The 14,531-nt window shown below is 45.5% G+C and overlaps 1 protein-coding gene across 3 annotated transcripts in view; it reads right to left on the reverse strand.

The window, feature by feature from the left end:
* The window catches only part of PELI1 (pellino E3 ubiquitin protein ligase 1), a 127,918-nt gene that overhangs the window by 23,703 nt on the left and 89,684 nt on the right, over window positions 1-14,531 (reverse strand). For 2 of the 3 annotated variants that reach the window (XM_082250160.1, XM_082250161.1), the window contains exons 2-3: window positions 12,365-12,505; window positions 12,061-12,153 (exon numbers count right to left, since the gene is read on the reverse strand). In XM_082250160.1, the coding sequence (XP_082106286.1) occupies window positions 12,061-12,153; window positions 12,365-12,435 (164 nt within the window). In that variant the 5' untranslated portion in view covers window positions 12,436-12,505. The remainder of the gene's footprint in view (window positions 1-12,060; window positions 12,154-12,364; window positions 12,506-14,531) is intronic. The other variant, XM_082250162.1, reaches the window with a different exon arrangement.

The following is a 14,531-nucleotide window of genomic DNA, read 5'->3' on the forward strand; positions in this document are numbered from 1 at the left end:
GGCAATCTTCTTGGTTTAAACTTGTGATTTGTGTATTGTACATCTAGTGGATCTCTACTTTCTAAAAAGTCCTCAAGCCTTGTGTTGAGGACTTGGATTTAAACAAGTAGACCTACTTTCTATAATACGTAGATAAACTCATTGAAACCTAAGAAATGTACAGATCAGGAAATTTATAAACGTCCTTATCTAGTTTTTCCAGTTACTAACTCAAAATCATTGAATTAAAGCCTAAGGGACATATCCTATCAGTGTGATGTGTTCCTTGTTCTGCTGTCTCCTGGTTTAGTAGAAATATTCCTCCTTCGATCCTCCCCCCTACCTCTGCCACCATAATCTTTCTGTGTGGCAGGGGGTAATAGGGTTCAGGGAGCTGTAACAAGCACTCCTCAAGAGTGCCCAACTATGCCCGCCTTTCTGCCCAACTCCTCCAGCCATAGAAGCTGTACTATTGCTTCTATGAATCAAACAATCTATGCATGGAGGAAGTGGACCTTTCAAGTATCCATCTGTCCTTTATTCATGGACAGCTTTTCATTCATTCATATGATGAGAGCCTGTCAAAGCTCACTAAGCTCTATTAACCTTCACCGCACCAGAAGATTAGGGCAGCTTGGTTAGGGATCGGATGAGGAAGATTTATACTAAACCAGGAGACAGCAGCACAAGGGACACATCACAATCATAGAAATCAGCACATGGGTTGTTTCTTTTTTTTTTTTTAACTGATAAAGCTTAGGCTTAACCCTCTTAGCGGTATTCCTGAGCGTGGCTCGAGGTTAAATTTCAGAGCCAAAAGCGGTAACCCCAAGCCACACTCGGAGTACCGCCAGAAGCATCGCAGGATCCTGAAAGCGGGGTTACTTACCTTGTCACCGGGATCCAGCGATGTATCCCGGCGGTGTCTAGCGGCGGATCTTCCTCCCGATCCTCTCCGTTCCCCGGCTTCCGTCTCCTGCGACGTGACGTTCGCAGGGGGGTGGAACCGGCGGAAAATTCAAATGTAAAACACACCAAACACACTGATACAATGCAAAATAAAATAAAAAATCACATTAGTTTGCCCCCCAGTGCCCTTTCCTGCAGTTTTACTATACTATATATATATATATATATATATATATATATATATATATATATATATATATATATACACACACACACACATATATATACCTACATACCTACACAGTATATATATATATATATATATATATATATACATACATATATATATATATACATATATATATATACACATACATACATACACATACATATGTATACATACATACATAACTTATTTGTAGTTTTTTATTATATTATAATTTATGATTTTGTGTTTCAAACTTTATCATACCCGAGATGTTATAAAGAAGAACGCACAGTATAAAAAAATCATATGTAAATAGTTGGTTTGGGCTGCTCATTCTTAAGAATTACATGCAAAATAATGGTACCGCTTTCAGCACCTAAAATCCTAAAGAATCATACCGCCAGGGAGGTTAAGGGGAGGTTCACACTATAGCTGAGACTTGCGTTTTTCTTTGGAAAAAATGCAGCTCTCCACAAGGGCACACAGAAAAACAATCAGGGATGTACAAATATCGCATGACGCCCGGTTTTACATTTAGCCTAGTTGTAAGCAAGCAGCAGGGTTTACTTTTTTTGCCCCTTAATAAAGCGGACACTGGGGAAGTTTGTCTGCTTAGCATGTGCTTGTACTGAGCACCCAAACGTTTCCGTGTCCGAGGGTAACCTGATGGAATTAGTTTTCTCATTGGGCCCGGTGTCTCATTTACATTTTCAGTAAATGCGTTGAGCATTGAGAGCCTGACACTCCCCTTTCTTAAGAAGCACCCAATGGGTGCTGTCACACTGTAAGGTTTCAAGATTGTCATGAGGGACAAGTAGATTGGGACCCCAATTTAGCCCCTTGGACAAGTCGTTTTTTTTAAATGTCCACACCCCTGAGAACGGTTCGCATTTTCCTACTGTGGGGGATAGCGGAGTGGAAAAATGCAGACATGTAGCATTATTCTACACCACCCTCATCTGTCTGCATGCCCCTGCATTTCTATGCATGGAAGCTGAGCCATGACATTCCATAAAAATTAAAAAAGGGAAATAGTGACTTGTGTTGTAAAAACACAAGGCACTGATCCCCAGCTGCGATCATCACCTGTATAGAAAAACAGGATGCTTTTCTCGGCAGGTAATGTGAACCTGTCCTTAAGAATGAATGAGATGGCCAAGCCACTTGTATTTTTTTAAAAAGTAGTCAGCATTTGCAGGCTTTAATTTTTGCTTTAAGCAATTCCACATTACATTCCAAGAAGGTTTATGTATGCATGTACTCAGGGATTTATTTTCTCAGAGAAAAAAGGGACAGGAACACTCTCTCCTCTAGATCATGCCCATCTCTGTCCCCTACTCACCCCTAGCGCTGCCCCTTGGACCACCCCTTGTCTCCACCCCTGCACGCCTTGTACTGCCCCCTTGAGAATACAGGGAACCAAATATAATTTGGGGGGCTATATAAAAGGTATTTTTGTATGGAATTGAATATTAAAAAGCAATGCAGTAAAATGTACAAAAATATCCAACGCTTACCAAGGTAGTCTCAGAGGTACTTCCACATATCCCCATTTTCAGCTAAAGACAGCCCCCAATATCCAGCAGCAGACAGCCCCCAATATCCAGCAGCAGACAGCCCCCAATATCCAGCAGCAGACAGCCCCCAATATCCAGCAGCAGACAGCCCCCAATATCCAGCAGCAGACAGCCCCCAATATCCAGCAACAGACAGCCCCCAATATCCAGCAACAGACAGCCCCCAATATCCAGCAACAGACAGCCCCCAATATCCAGCAACAGACAGCCCCCAATATCCAGCAACAGACAGCCCCCAATATCCAGCAACAGACAGCCCCCAATATCCAGCAACAGACAGCCCCCCATTATTCAGCAACAGACAGCCCCCAAAATCCAGCACGACACAGCCCCCAAAATCCAGCACGACACAGCCCCCAAGATCCAGCACGACACAGCCCCCAAGATCCAGCACGACACAGCCCCCAAGATCCAGCACGACACAGCCCCCAAGATCCAGCACGACACAGCCCCCAAGATCCAGCACGACACAGCCCCCAAGATCCAGCTCGACACAGCCCCCAAGATCCAGCACGACACAGCCCCCAAGATCCAGCACGACACAGCCCCCAAAATCCAGCACGACACAGCCCCCAAAATCCAGCACGACACAGCCCCCAAAATCCAGCACGACACAGCCCCCAAAATCCAGCACGACACAGCCCCCAAAATCCAGCACGACACAGCCCCCAAGATCCAGCAACAGACAGCCCCCAAGATCCAGCAACAGACAGCCCCCAATATCCAGCAACAGACAGCCCCCAATATCCAGCAACAGACAGCCCCCATTATCCAGCAACAGACAGCCCCCATTATCCAGCAACAGACAGCGCCCATTATCCAGCACGACACAGCCCCCATACCCAGCACGACACAGCCCCCATACCCAGCACGACACAGCCCCCATACCCAGCACGACACAGCCCCCATACCCAGCACGACACAGCCCCCATACCCAGCACGACACAGCCCCCATACCCAGCACGACACAGCCCCCATACCCAGCACGACACAGCCCCCATACCCAGCACGACACAGCCCCCATACCCAGCACGACACAGCCCCCATACCCAGCACGACACAGCCCCCATACCCAGCACGACACAGCCCCCATACCCAGCACGACACAGCCCCCATACCCAGCACGACACAGCCCCCATACCCAGCACGACACAGCCCCCATACCCAGCACGACACAGCCCCCATACCCAGCACGACACAGCCCCCATACCCAGCACGACACAGCCCCCATACCCAGCACGACACAGCCCCCATACCCAGCACGACACAGCCCCCATACCCAGCACGAGACAGTTCTCATATCCAGCACGAGACAGTTCTCATATCCAGCACGAGACAGTTCTCATATCCAGCACGAGACAGTTCTCATATCCAGCACGAGACAGTTCTCATATCCAGCACGAGACAGTTCTCATATCCAGCACGAGACAGTTCTCATATCCAGCACGAGACAGTTCTCATATCCAGCACGAGACCGTTCTCATATCCAGCACGAGACCGTTCTCATATCCAGCACGAGACCGTTCTCATATCCAGCACGAGACCGTTCTCATATCCAGCACGAGACCGTTCTCATATCCAGCACGAGACAGTTCTCATATCCAGCACGAGACAGTTCTCATATCCAGCACGAGACAGTTCTCATATCCAGCACGAGACAGTTCTCATATCCAGTACGAGACAGTTCTCATATCCAGTACGAGACAGTCCCCAAATCCATTCAGCAGTAACATTGACAATTAAACAATTACCAAAAGAAATGAAGTCTTGGTCAGGTAGTGAGCAGTCAGGAGTCTCAGGACAGGACAGGACACCACACAGCAGCTCTTCCTCAAAAAAGGAACGGTCTGGTACAGGAAGAGGCAGAGTGCAGCTGATATCACTCCGCCTTCCACTCTCTTAAGGCTGCAGCTGGTGCTATAGGAGCTGTGTCGGCTTATGCGGCCTCCAGCAGCATAAACTGTAAAAAAAAAAAAAAAGTTCTGCTCCCTGGTGTAGGTGATGGAACGCAGTTCTGGCAGAAAAAAAGACCTGCATGTACTTTTAAAACACATTTGCTGTTTTATTATATCCTGGAATGCCAAGTAACTGTGCAAATATAGTGGGTTTGACTGCCATATTTCCCTCAGCTATGAGGGCCATCATCATAAGCACAGGTCAGTGTAAACTTGGCTCTGTTTACATTAGAGCAATGCAATATGGAAAAAGGTAAAACAAACTGCTGGAAAAAGGTCCTGCCTAAATTTAGTTTAGCCCTCTCCAAACCTCCATGCCATGTAATTCCAGACAGCACAGTGTGAAAAGTGGAATGCACATCTAAAGGGATTCTCTGCTATGTTCTTAGTCCTGCCCTGGAAACCGGTTCCTCTCTGCACTGTACAGCACAGACTGCAGCCATACTGCATATAGACAAAGAAAAGTTTATACTGGCTGGGGCCAGTGATGACTACTTTTAAAGCACAGGGAAAGAACAGGTTTAGGTAAGAGGTAAATTAGCGAATTTGCCCAGGTTATATAAAAAGAAAATGGGATCTAAAGTATCCTTTTAGGTGTAAAGCCTCCCAAAAACAAGATCCTGAATTTAGTCATGGGTCACGGTGCACAATACCACAGTCTTGCAGCTTAGAATGGATTTTTAAAATTATCAATATGTAAATATGCAGGGCTGCCAACAGTAAGGCCAATGTAGACAAAAATAACATTTGTACATGGTCTTGCAGCGAAGGCTAGATTCTAAAATGTAAAAAATCAATAAAGTGGACAGAACAGAGCTGCCAATAGTAAGGCCAATTTAGACAAAAACACATTTATACAATATTGCAAGGGTCATGATAAGGAACCTGTGCTCTTCCCTGTAAAAATGAATCTATTTTAGAAGTGGCTGGTTTCAGGGAAAGGGTTGAAGTGCATATTATTCATCACAAGATCACGTAAAACAGACTCACTCTATACATTCTAAATGCAGAACTGGTGTGTGTTCCTCTGCACAGATAAAGTACTAAAAGCACACTTGTCCATCAAAGTACACCTAAGGCTCCTTTCACACAGTAAGTCCGTCAAACGGACTCCGCTTTTCTCAGCGGGGGATCGATCCGCCGATCCCCCGCTGAGCAGGAGAATGACAGCTGTTTTCTGCGCTGTTTGCAGAGACACAGCTGTCACAGCCCCATAGATCTCTATGGGGGAATCGGATGGGAACGGACCGTCGGTCCGTTCTCATCCGATCCCATCGACAGATGGAAAATAGGGTTTCCATCCGTCCAGATTTGATGGATCGGATTGGGTGTCAGCGGACATGTCTCCGCTGACATCCGATGCCCCATAGAGATGCATGGGGGGACCGTTCAGATCCACCAAAAAAAACAGACAGGCGGATCTGAACGGTCCGCCTGTGTGAAAGGGGCCTTATTCTTAAAAAGTACCTGTGCTAACACGAGAAGTGGAAGGATATCAGGGATAATGCAAAAAAAACATCTTAATAGAGAACTAATTTAAAATTAATTACATGCTATCAATCCTACTTTGTCATCTACATGTTGCAAAAGTAGTGAATCAGTGGGAACACTATATCATATACTGTATACTGGGAATGCCCAAAAAATCCAATCATTTTGGGAGACCACTAGAGCTTTACTGCAGTTGCTCTTTACATTTTTCTATCCCACTGGAACAAGTACATTTTTTTTTTTACTGAGGCTCCCTTTACCAAACACAGCCAAAACTGCTGTCAGGCTGACTAACCATGTTCTAACAGCAGCCAGGTGTCTGATTGCTTTGAAATGGAAACAATCATTGCCCCTGTGTCAAGTAGATTTATAGAACATAAACATATATATTATAAAACATATTCATGATGTTTATATAATGGAATATTTGACTGCTCGTTTGAATAATACGATTTCACTATTCAACATGTTCTGTGATCTTTTGGAACCAAGATCATATACTTAAAAATTACATTAGGGTGCTTTACCCATATAGGGGTTTTTCTTTAGCTCATTGCCATTTTCTTCCTTTACGATTTTCTTTTTTGTTGGTACCAAGGTAGCTGTACCACTCTTTCTACCATAGATCTCATCCGCTATTTACAATAATAGGTCATTATTGGTCGATAATTTTCTAGACATGATTGTTTTCTTTGCTATACAGCTTCCATGTATTTGATATGATGGGATTTTTGACGTAAAATCCATTTCTCTGTTTATTGATGGACACAGCTCCTGATCTTTATAACCATTGGGTTATACCGACCCCTACAGGAGTAGGACACTAGGCAGGAAAATGAATAAGGCTACATCTATGGGCAGTCCCAGGGGGCAACACTCCCTCTTTCTGCTAGTTACTCAGCAGTGTCAGAAGAATTACGCAATGATCGTCTTCCACGTACGAGGTTAGATCTTCCTAGAAGTATATTTCCTAGCTTTTAACATCATTGATATCATCAACTCTAAACCCATTATCCATCAACAACTGGTGTTCAACAGCCAAGCTGTCAAAGCCAGCGACTGTAAAGCAGGATGGAAGATTGGTCCTTGGAACAGTGGATCCTCCCTGAAAGGAAGCTTCCAAGGAACGTCGGCGACCAGCCGCACCAGATCGGTGTACCAAGCCCAGCAAGGCCAGTCTGGAGCCCTCTAAGATGACTGGAATCCCTTCTGCCTCGATACTGCAGAGAAGTCCTGGCAGAAGCTTGAGGAGGGAAGGCATAAAATCAGACGATAATAGCCCCACGGGGCCACCAGTCAAGGTCTTTTTAGAAGTCTGGTCAGCAGACCAGAATCTAAGCCAAAAGACACACCGAAGGACCACTGTTGAAACAGAGAACAGAGCCACTAGGGAAGCCGCATACAAAGAGGCATCACAGATAAACTGCAGCCCCTGGACCAGCTGGTCTGCCAGCTCAGGAAAGGCGGGGGGGGGGGGACTGTTCTCCATCCAGGTCACGGCGTAAACCCTTAGCCCACTCAGTTTGAGTTTGCGAGACCAGGGCAATGGTGAATACCGGCCTCAGTGCTGAACCAGCCAGTGTACATATTGAGGGCCACAGCCTCCACCTTCCTGTCAGCCAGATCCTTAAAGGCCGGGGACTCTTCAACCGGAATCATGGTTGCCTTGTTCAATCTGAAAACCGGAGGCTCCACCACCGGTGGAACAGTCCACGTCTTATTAAGGGACTCCTCATAAAGGTAATGCCTACTAAATCGCTTAGGGACCCCAAGGAAGCGCTTTGGTCGTCCCCACTCTTTAGCGACAATTCTGTCAAAATAGGCGGTGAAAGGAAACACCTCTGCCGCTCTAGTGTCAAAATAGACGGTGAAAGGAAACCCCTCTGCCGCTCTAGATGACTTGTGAGTGCCAAAGAGAACCTTAGCCTCAGTCGCAGCTGTAGCTGCGTCCTCCATCATCAAGGTCTCACGCACAGTTATAATCAGTGCTTCCACCAGTGTCTTTTCGTGTGCGGTTGCAGATGTGGAGGAATCATCCTCACTATCTGAGGATTCCAGGCGCGTGGTCGCAGACCCAGCAGGGTGACCACCGTCCGCGGCGGCCGAATCAGAATCTGATAAGACAGATGAGGCAGGGGAAGGTGGGGGGCGCATTTTGCTAGCCCGTCGCTCGAAAGCCACCTTCACCCAGGACACAAAGGACTCCAGGACCGCCGTCAGTGCATCAATGGATGATTGGGACCCGGAGGGCCCTGCAGCCTCAGAAAGGTGGTCAGGTGGGGAGATGTGCTTCAAAGACTCCATGAGTCACCAATGGGGCCCCAAAAAAAGTGTAAAACAAGGTACAACCCCCACTGTTCTGGCAGCACCACCTAGTCGCCAGGCACAAAGCACCAAGCGATCCTCAGCAGAGAGGGAGAGAATCCCACCAGACTCACCACTCAGCAGAAACAGGCACCTGCAGCAACCAGGATAATCTGCACTCCACGTGCGGCGATCAGGAAGTGAAAAGATCCAGGAGTCATCACCAGGGGATGAGGAGGGACTCCCACCGCCAAAATCGCCTCTCACAGGGCTAAACTGTCATGGCCGCCGCTGTTTTCAATGGCAAACCACCACAAAATGGCTGCCGGACTACACAAACATGGCCGCCATGCATAGAAACACACAGGCTTCAACAAAATGGCAGCCCCAGGAGGGATCCCTAGGCCTCAGGGACAGGCCCAGGCAGGACGGGGGGCCTGGCAGGAGCCCCCACCAGGTACAACCCCCCCGCACAGCTGATCGTCCGGTCGCCAGCGAGGCACCCCTCCCCGGCCCCATCGCCATCATAGCGCCCTGCCCCGACCCGAGGAGGTGGACCAGACCACCCACACAGCCCCAGCATAAGTGGAGGGGGGGGTAGGATGGGGAACAGATGAAAGGGGGGTGCCTGATGGGAAGGAGGGGAATCGGGGGTTCTGACCGTACTAAGGAGGGGCCCACATCCACCCCAAAACCCTCCAGGGGGAGAGGGGGGATAGGTACTCACCATACCAGGAGGGCACTGCTCCAGACAGAACCCCTCGCCATCAAAATGGTGGGCTGTCGGCCAGGAAGAACACTGCGACTCAGTCCGAGACCTGATCATATGCGACCTTGTGAGGCATTTAAATTGCAGGCCAGCCCCTGTCCAGTGAGGCTATGTTGTAGCAGACCTAGCCCAGAGCGGAGGTCTGCACGCACTCGCTGGCCAGACTGGGGTGATCACTGGATCTAGATTATTCAGCCCGTCACCCAGTCCGGCAGTTGAATGTAGATCTTACAGGAAAAATACCAGGAGAAAAAATTTCTATCCAAAAAGAAAAATTTGCGAGGACCAGAGATTCCAGAAAGGAACTAGGTCCTTACTCTTGACTAGGCAGAAAAAAACTGAATACCTATAGCAGAGAGAGAAAGTATACCCCCTGGGACTGCCCATAGGTGTAGCCAGATTCCTTTTCTGCTTAGTGTCCTATTTTCTGTGTATGATAAACAGTTTCAGAAAAAAAATAAAAAGAAATTAAAGTGGTAGTAAATAGAACTAAAAAAAAAAAAAAAAAAAAATAGGCACCAGGCAGTTTAGGTAATAATATACTAGTATGTGTCACATACTAGCACATTATGACAGACTTACCTGAAAAATAAGCCCTCCAGTGGCACATTGTCACCACTTAAGGAGTTTTCATTTTCACCCGGTCTTCCTTCTGGGTTCGCAGGCTTCGGTGATATGAATGGCCAAGCATTTGGCTATTGAGATGATGTCACTGTATATGGTACGGCTCTAAAGCAACGGCATAGTTATGCTGTTCCTTCAGAGTGTATGCGCTGGTGATGTCACCGGCTGCATCTAAAGTACCTGTGTGCTCAAAGGAAGGGACACTAAACCAACTACATCAATGAAATGTGAGCACCTGGAGGTACCTGCACATATGTGCATCTCAAAATTAGAATTTCATTAGCCAAAAATGCCTTTTTCCAACTGATCCGCAATAAATTGGTTTCAGGAGGGGTTTCCCGAGACCTAAAAATAATTTCAGGGATTCCACTGGAGTTAAAAGATTAGAAAAGACTGATTTATGGTGAAAAGGTTGAGAAAGGATGATATAAGCAGTGGATCAAGCTACAAATGTACAGGTACATCTCATAAAATTAGAATATCATCAAAAAGTTAATTTATCTCAGTAATTCAATTCAAAAAGTGAAACCCCTATATTTTATATAGATGGATTACGCACGCATTTCGGTCTTTTGATTTTGAAGATTATGGCTTACAGCTAGTGAAAACCCAAAATTTAGTATCTCAGAAAATTAGATGTAAAAAAAAAAAAAAAAAAAAAAAAAAAAAAAAAAAAAGTATGTCCATGTACAGTATAGTATGCACTCAATACTTGGTCGGGGGTCCTTTTACATTAATTACTGCATTAATGCGGCTTGGCATGGAAGTGATCAGCCTGTGGCACTGCTGAGGTGTTATGGAAGCCCAGGTTGCTTTAATAGCGGCCTTAAGATAGTCTGCATTGATGGGTCTAGTACAGCCTTTCTCAACCTTTTCAACACAGAGGAACCCTTGAAATAATTTTCAGGTCTCAGGGAACTCCCGCTAAACAGGACTATATTTAAAACTCATGATAGTGTGATGGTCAGTGGGATGAATGCTCCTTACACTTGTGGACATTGGGAAGAATTACCTTCTTCCAGATAGCTAAAAAGATCAATGGCGTCATTGGGAATTTATCTGAGAGGAAGAAATTGCTAAAGGAAACCCTAGCAACCTCTGGAGGAACCCTAGGGTTTCACAGAACCCTGGTTGAGAACCACTGGTCTAGTGTCTCTCATCTTCCTCTTGACAATAGCCCACAGATTTTCTATGGGGTTTAGGTCAGGCAAGTTTGCTGGCCAATCAAGTGATACCATGATTATCTTTAACTGTGGAAACTTCACTGGATCTCATGCAACTTGGATTCTGTGTCTCTCCACTCTTCCTCCAGACTCTGGGACTTTTATTACCAAATGAAAAGCAACATTTTCCACAGTCCGTGATGATTTGGGGAGCAATCTGGTATTGGTCCACTCTGTTTTATCAAAACCAAAGTTAGCGCAGCCCTCTACCAGGAAATTCTAGAGCACTTCATGCTTCCTTCTGCTGACCAGCTTTATGGAGATGCCGATTTCATTTTCCAGCAGGACTTGTCATCTGCCCACACTGCCAAAAGTACCAATACCTGGTTTAACGATTATGGCATCACTGACCTAAACCCCTTAGTGAATCTGTAGGGTATTGTCAAGAGGATGATGGGAGACACCAGACCCAACAATGCAGACAATATGAAGACTGCTATCAAAGCAACCTGGGCTTCCAGAATACCTCAGCAGTAGTTCCACATGCTGATTGACTCCATGCCACGCCGCATTGAAGCAGTAATTCATGCAAAAGGGGCCCTGACCAAGTATTGAGTGCATACTATACTGTATACATGGACATACTTTTCAGTAGGCCAACATTTCTGTATTAATTCTGTATTGAATGTTGGGTTTTCAATAGCTGTAAGCCGTAATCATCAAAATAAAAAGAAATAAATTATTGAAATATATCAGTGAGTGTGTAAAGAATCTACAGTGTATAGGAGTTTCATTTTTTGAAATGAATTACTGAAATAAGCTAACTTTTTGATATTCTAATTTAATGAATAGCACCTATATCTGCAGGAGAATTTTGAAAGTTTCAAAATCCAAATGTATTCCTAGTCATACCCATCCAACACTTAACAACTGGCAAGTAAATACAATCACTTTGAATGTTACAGGAAGCCAAAATGCCAGATTCAGGGGAAGAAGTCAGAGATTGCAGAATAGACCACCTATAGCAAAGGGAAACTAAAGTCTGCACAAAAAACAAAAAAACAAAAAAAAACAAACTTACCTTGGCTCCAATAGTCCAATGCCCTTGAGGTCCCTTCCTGGCACCCTCTCCTTGGCTTTTTCTGGGTGCCGGTCTTCACCCATTTTGACTGACCTGCGCAGGATAAATGAATTCCCAGTCATCCTGGCACACAGGCATTGTGCTGGAATTTATATGGAGCTGTGCAGTGGCAAAAGCTACTTGGAACTAATTCCATTTTTTATACATCAACATCTGTAATAAAGGCCATCCTTGTTTGAGACAAGGTGACGGGACAAAGTATAGCAAGGCTCAGGATTGGGAAGAAGAAGAACACAGTACTCACCCCAGTACAATAAGCTCCCCATATTTCACAGGTGCCTTGGCGGGATGGTTTTCTTGATCGGGAGAAAACATGAGCGTGGCTGTTGCTTATACCCCAATCAGTCTTATCAAGAGTTTTGGTGCACTTTTTTCATTATTTTGCCTAGAAAGAATAAAGACATCATGAGATTAGGAATTATACTAATCAGATCTAATGATGGGGTACATATAAAAGATCAAACCACCAATAAAATGAGTCAATTTATATAATTATGTTTAACCCTTTCATGACAGAATATTTTTGCCTTCAAAGCTTTCACTGTTTGCAATAGCCTGGTTACAGCAAGTGTATAGTACATGTTCATGAACATACTTCCATGTAGAAATAAAAAAACGGAATTTTTGTAAAATCTTACCGTAAAATTCCTTTCTCCGAGTCCTCCGACAGTCGCCGCCCACTCATACAGTCTTCACCTAGCTACTCCTGCGGAGAGGAAGTTAATACCCATTGGTGAAGACTGTATGAGTGGGCGGCGACTGTCGGAGGACATAATAGAAAACTGAATTTTTGTAAAATCTTACCGTAAAATTACTTTCTCTGAGTCCTCCGACAGTCGCCACCTACTCATACAGTCTTCACCAATGGGTATTGACTTCCACTCCGCAGGAGTAGTTAGGTGAAGACTGTATGAGTGGGCGGCGACTGTCAGAGGACGTAAGAGAAATCATGTTTATTCCATGTGAAATACAGGTTAATGGACCATAAATGACCCCCTTGCTCACCCCCAATCCGATCACCTGTTGTAACATTAGAATGAGAGTTGTGCGATTAAGAGCTCTAATAGTAAAAAGCTTTTACCTATCAAAGACACTTGTTATCACACAGACAACTGTGCATGCACCACTTTGCTTAACAGCCAAGTCTCATGGTGAGGTGCAGTAGGTTCTAGCATTTTTCAGGATGGGCAGATGCCTTCCTACCCGCGGTTTGTTTAAAATCTGCTAATCTTCTATCGATCAGCTTGTGTACAACCTGGCTGTCAGGCTTTTCCCGAATGATCAGTGCCACCAGCCAAAGCCAGCGACACTGATGATTGTCCTCTGGCAGCAGGGAAGTCTTCCCGCTGTTGAAATACAATACCACAGCGGAAAGGCTTCCCCTTCCACATGATAAGATCTTTTTTTTTTTTTATTTTATTTCGCTCAGCTTGCTGGCTAAAAAAAAAAAAAAAGATTCATGTTTGGGCTCATTTAGACAGATCCATTGCTTGTGGACCTTATTTAGTTAAAAGTGGTTAGAAATTATTCATATAGTAGATAGGCTAATCTTGAAATGAGTGGAGAAATCTTGCTTTGAAGTGGAGAACAAAGCACTAGTCTATAGATGGTTAGAAAAACCATTTGGGATTCAAACCATGTATGGGCAGGCAGATTGTACCCAAGTTGATCGATCAACTTGGGTACAACCAGCCTGTCAGATTTTTCATGATTATTGCCAGCTGCCAGCCGGTTATAGCAATAATCTCCCGGCTGGGACAGCTCCCCCTGCCTGGAGAACTCAATAGCTCTGCATGGTTTCAGGAATGAAAAACACATCATCTCTGGACGGCCTAAAAGATAAAACACACACAACATTAAAGCAACCATTTCCTGCTTACAAAAAATGTGTAAAAATGACCTATTCAGCCTACCAACAACCAACCAATACATGATCAGTGAACAAAGACTGCTCCAGCCTTTGCCCAGAGATCCTGGTAATGCTACACTGCTATTTAGCTTATTTAACAGGGGGGCTGTGTGTGCAGCGGTTGCAGCCTGTCACATCGGGTTGGAGGTGCAGCTCATCACCTGGGATGGGGGGGGGGGGGGAGATGCAGAGAGGGAAGGGAGAAGTGGTGCTATCAGAAGGGGAGCAGGCACCCCCTGGTGGTCGGAGGGTGGCAGTGCAGGTTATGCCAGCTTGCTCTGCCAGCAGCTAACCCCAGTCATGTTGCCCGTCTCCCAGCAGGCCACGGACTGGCATCGGTCTGCGTCCCAGTGATTAGGGATCCCAGGTTTAGAGGATGAATCCAGGCTGTCAACTTCAGTCAACAAGTCAGACATGTTTACCTTAGGCCCCTTTTACACTTGTGCGACTTGTCCTGTGAAATGGGATTGCAAGGTTGAATGACAAGTCGTACCCCATGATT

The sequence above is a fragment of the Pelophylax lessonae genome (assembly GCF_965119305.1).
Source record: "Pelophylax lessonae genome assembly, chromosome: 3".
In the NCBI taxonomy this organism is placed as follows: domain Eukaryota; kingdom Metazoa; phylum Chordata; class Amphibia; order Anura; family Ranidae; genus Pelophylax; species Pelophylax lessonae.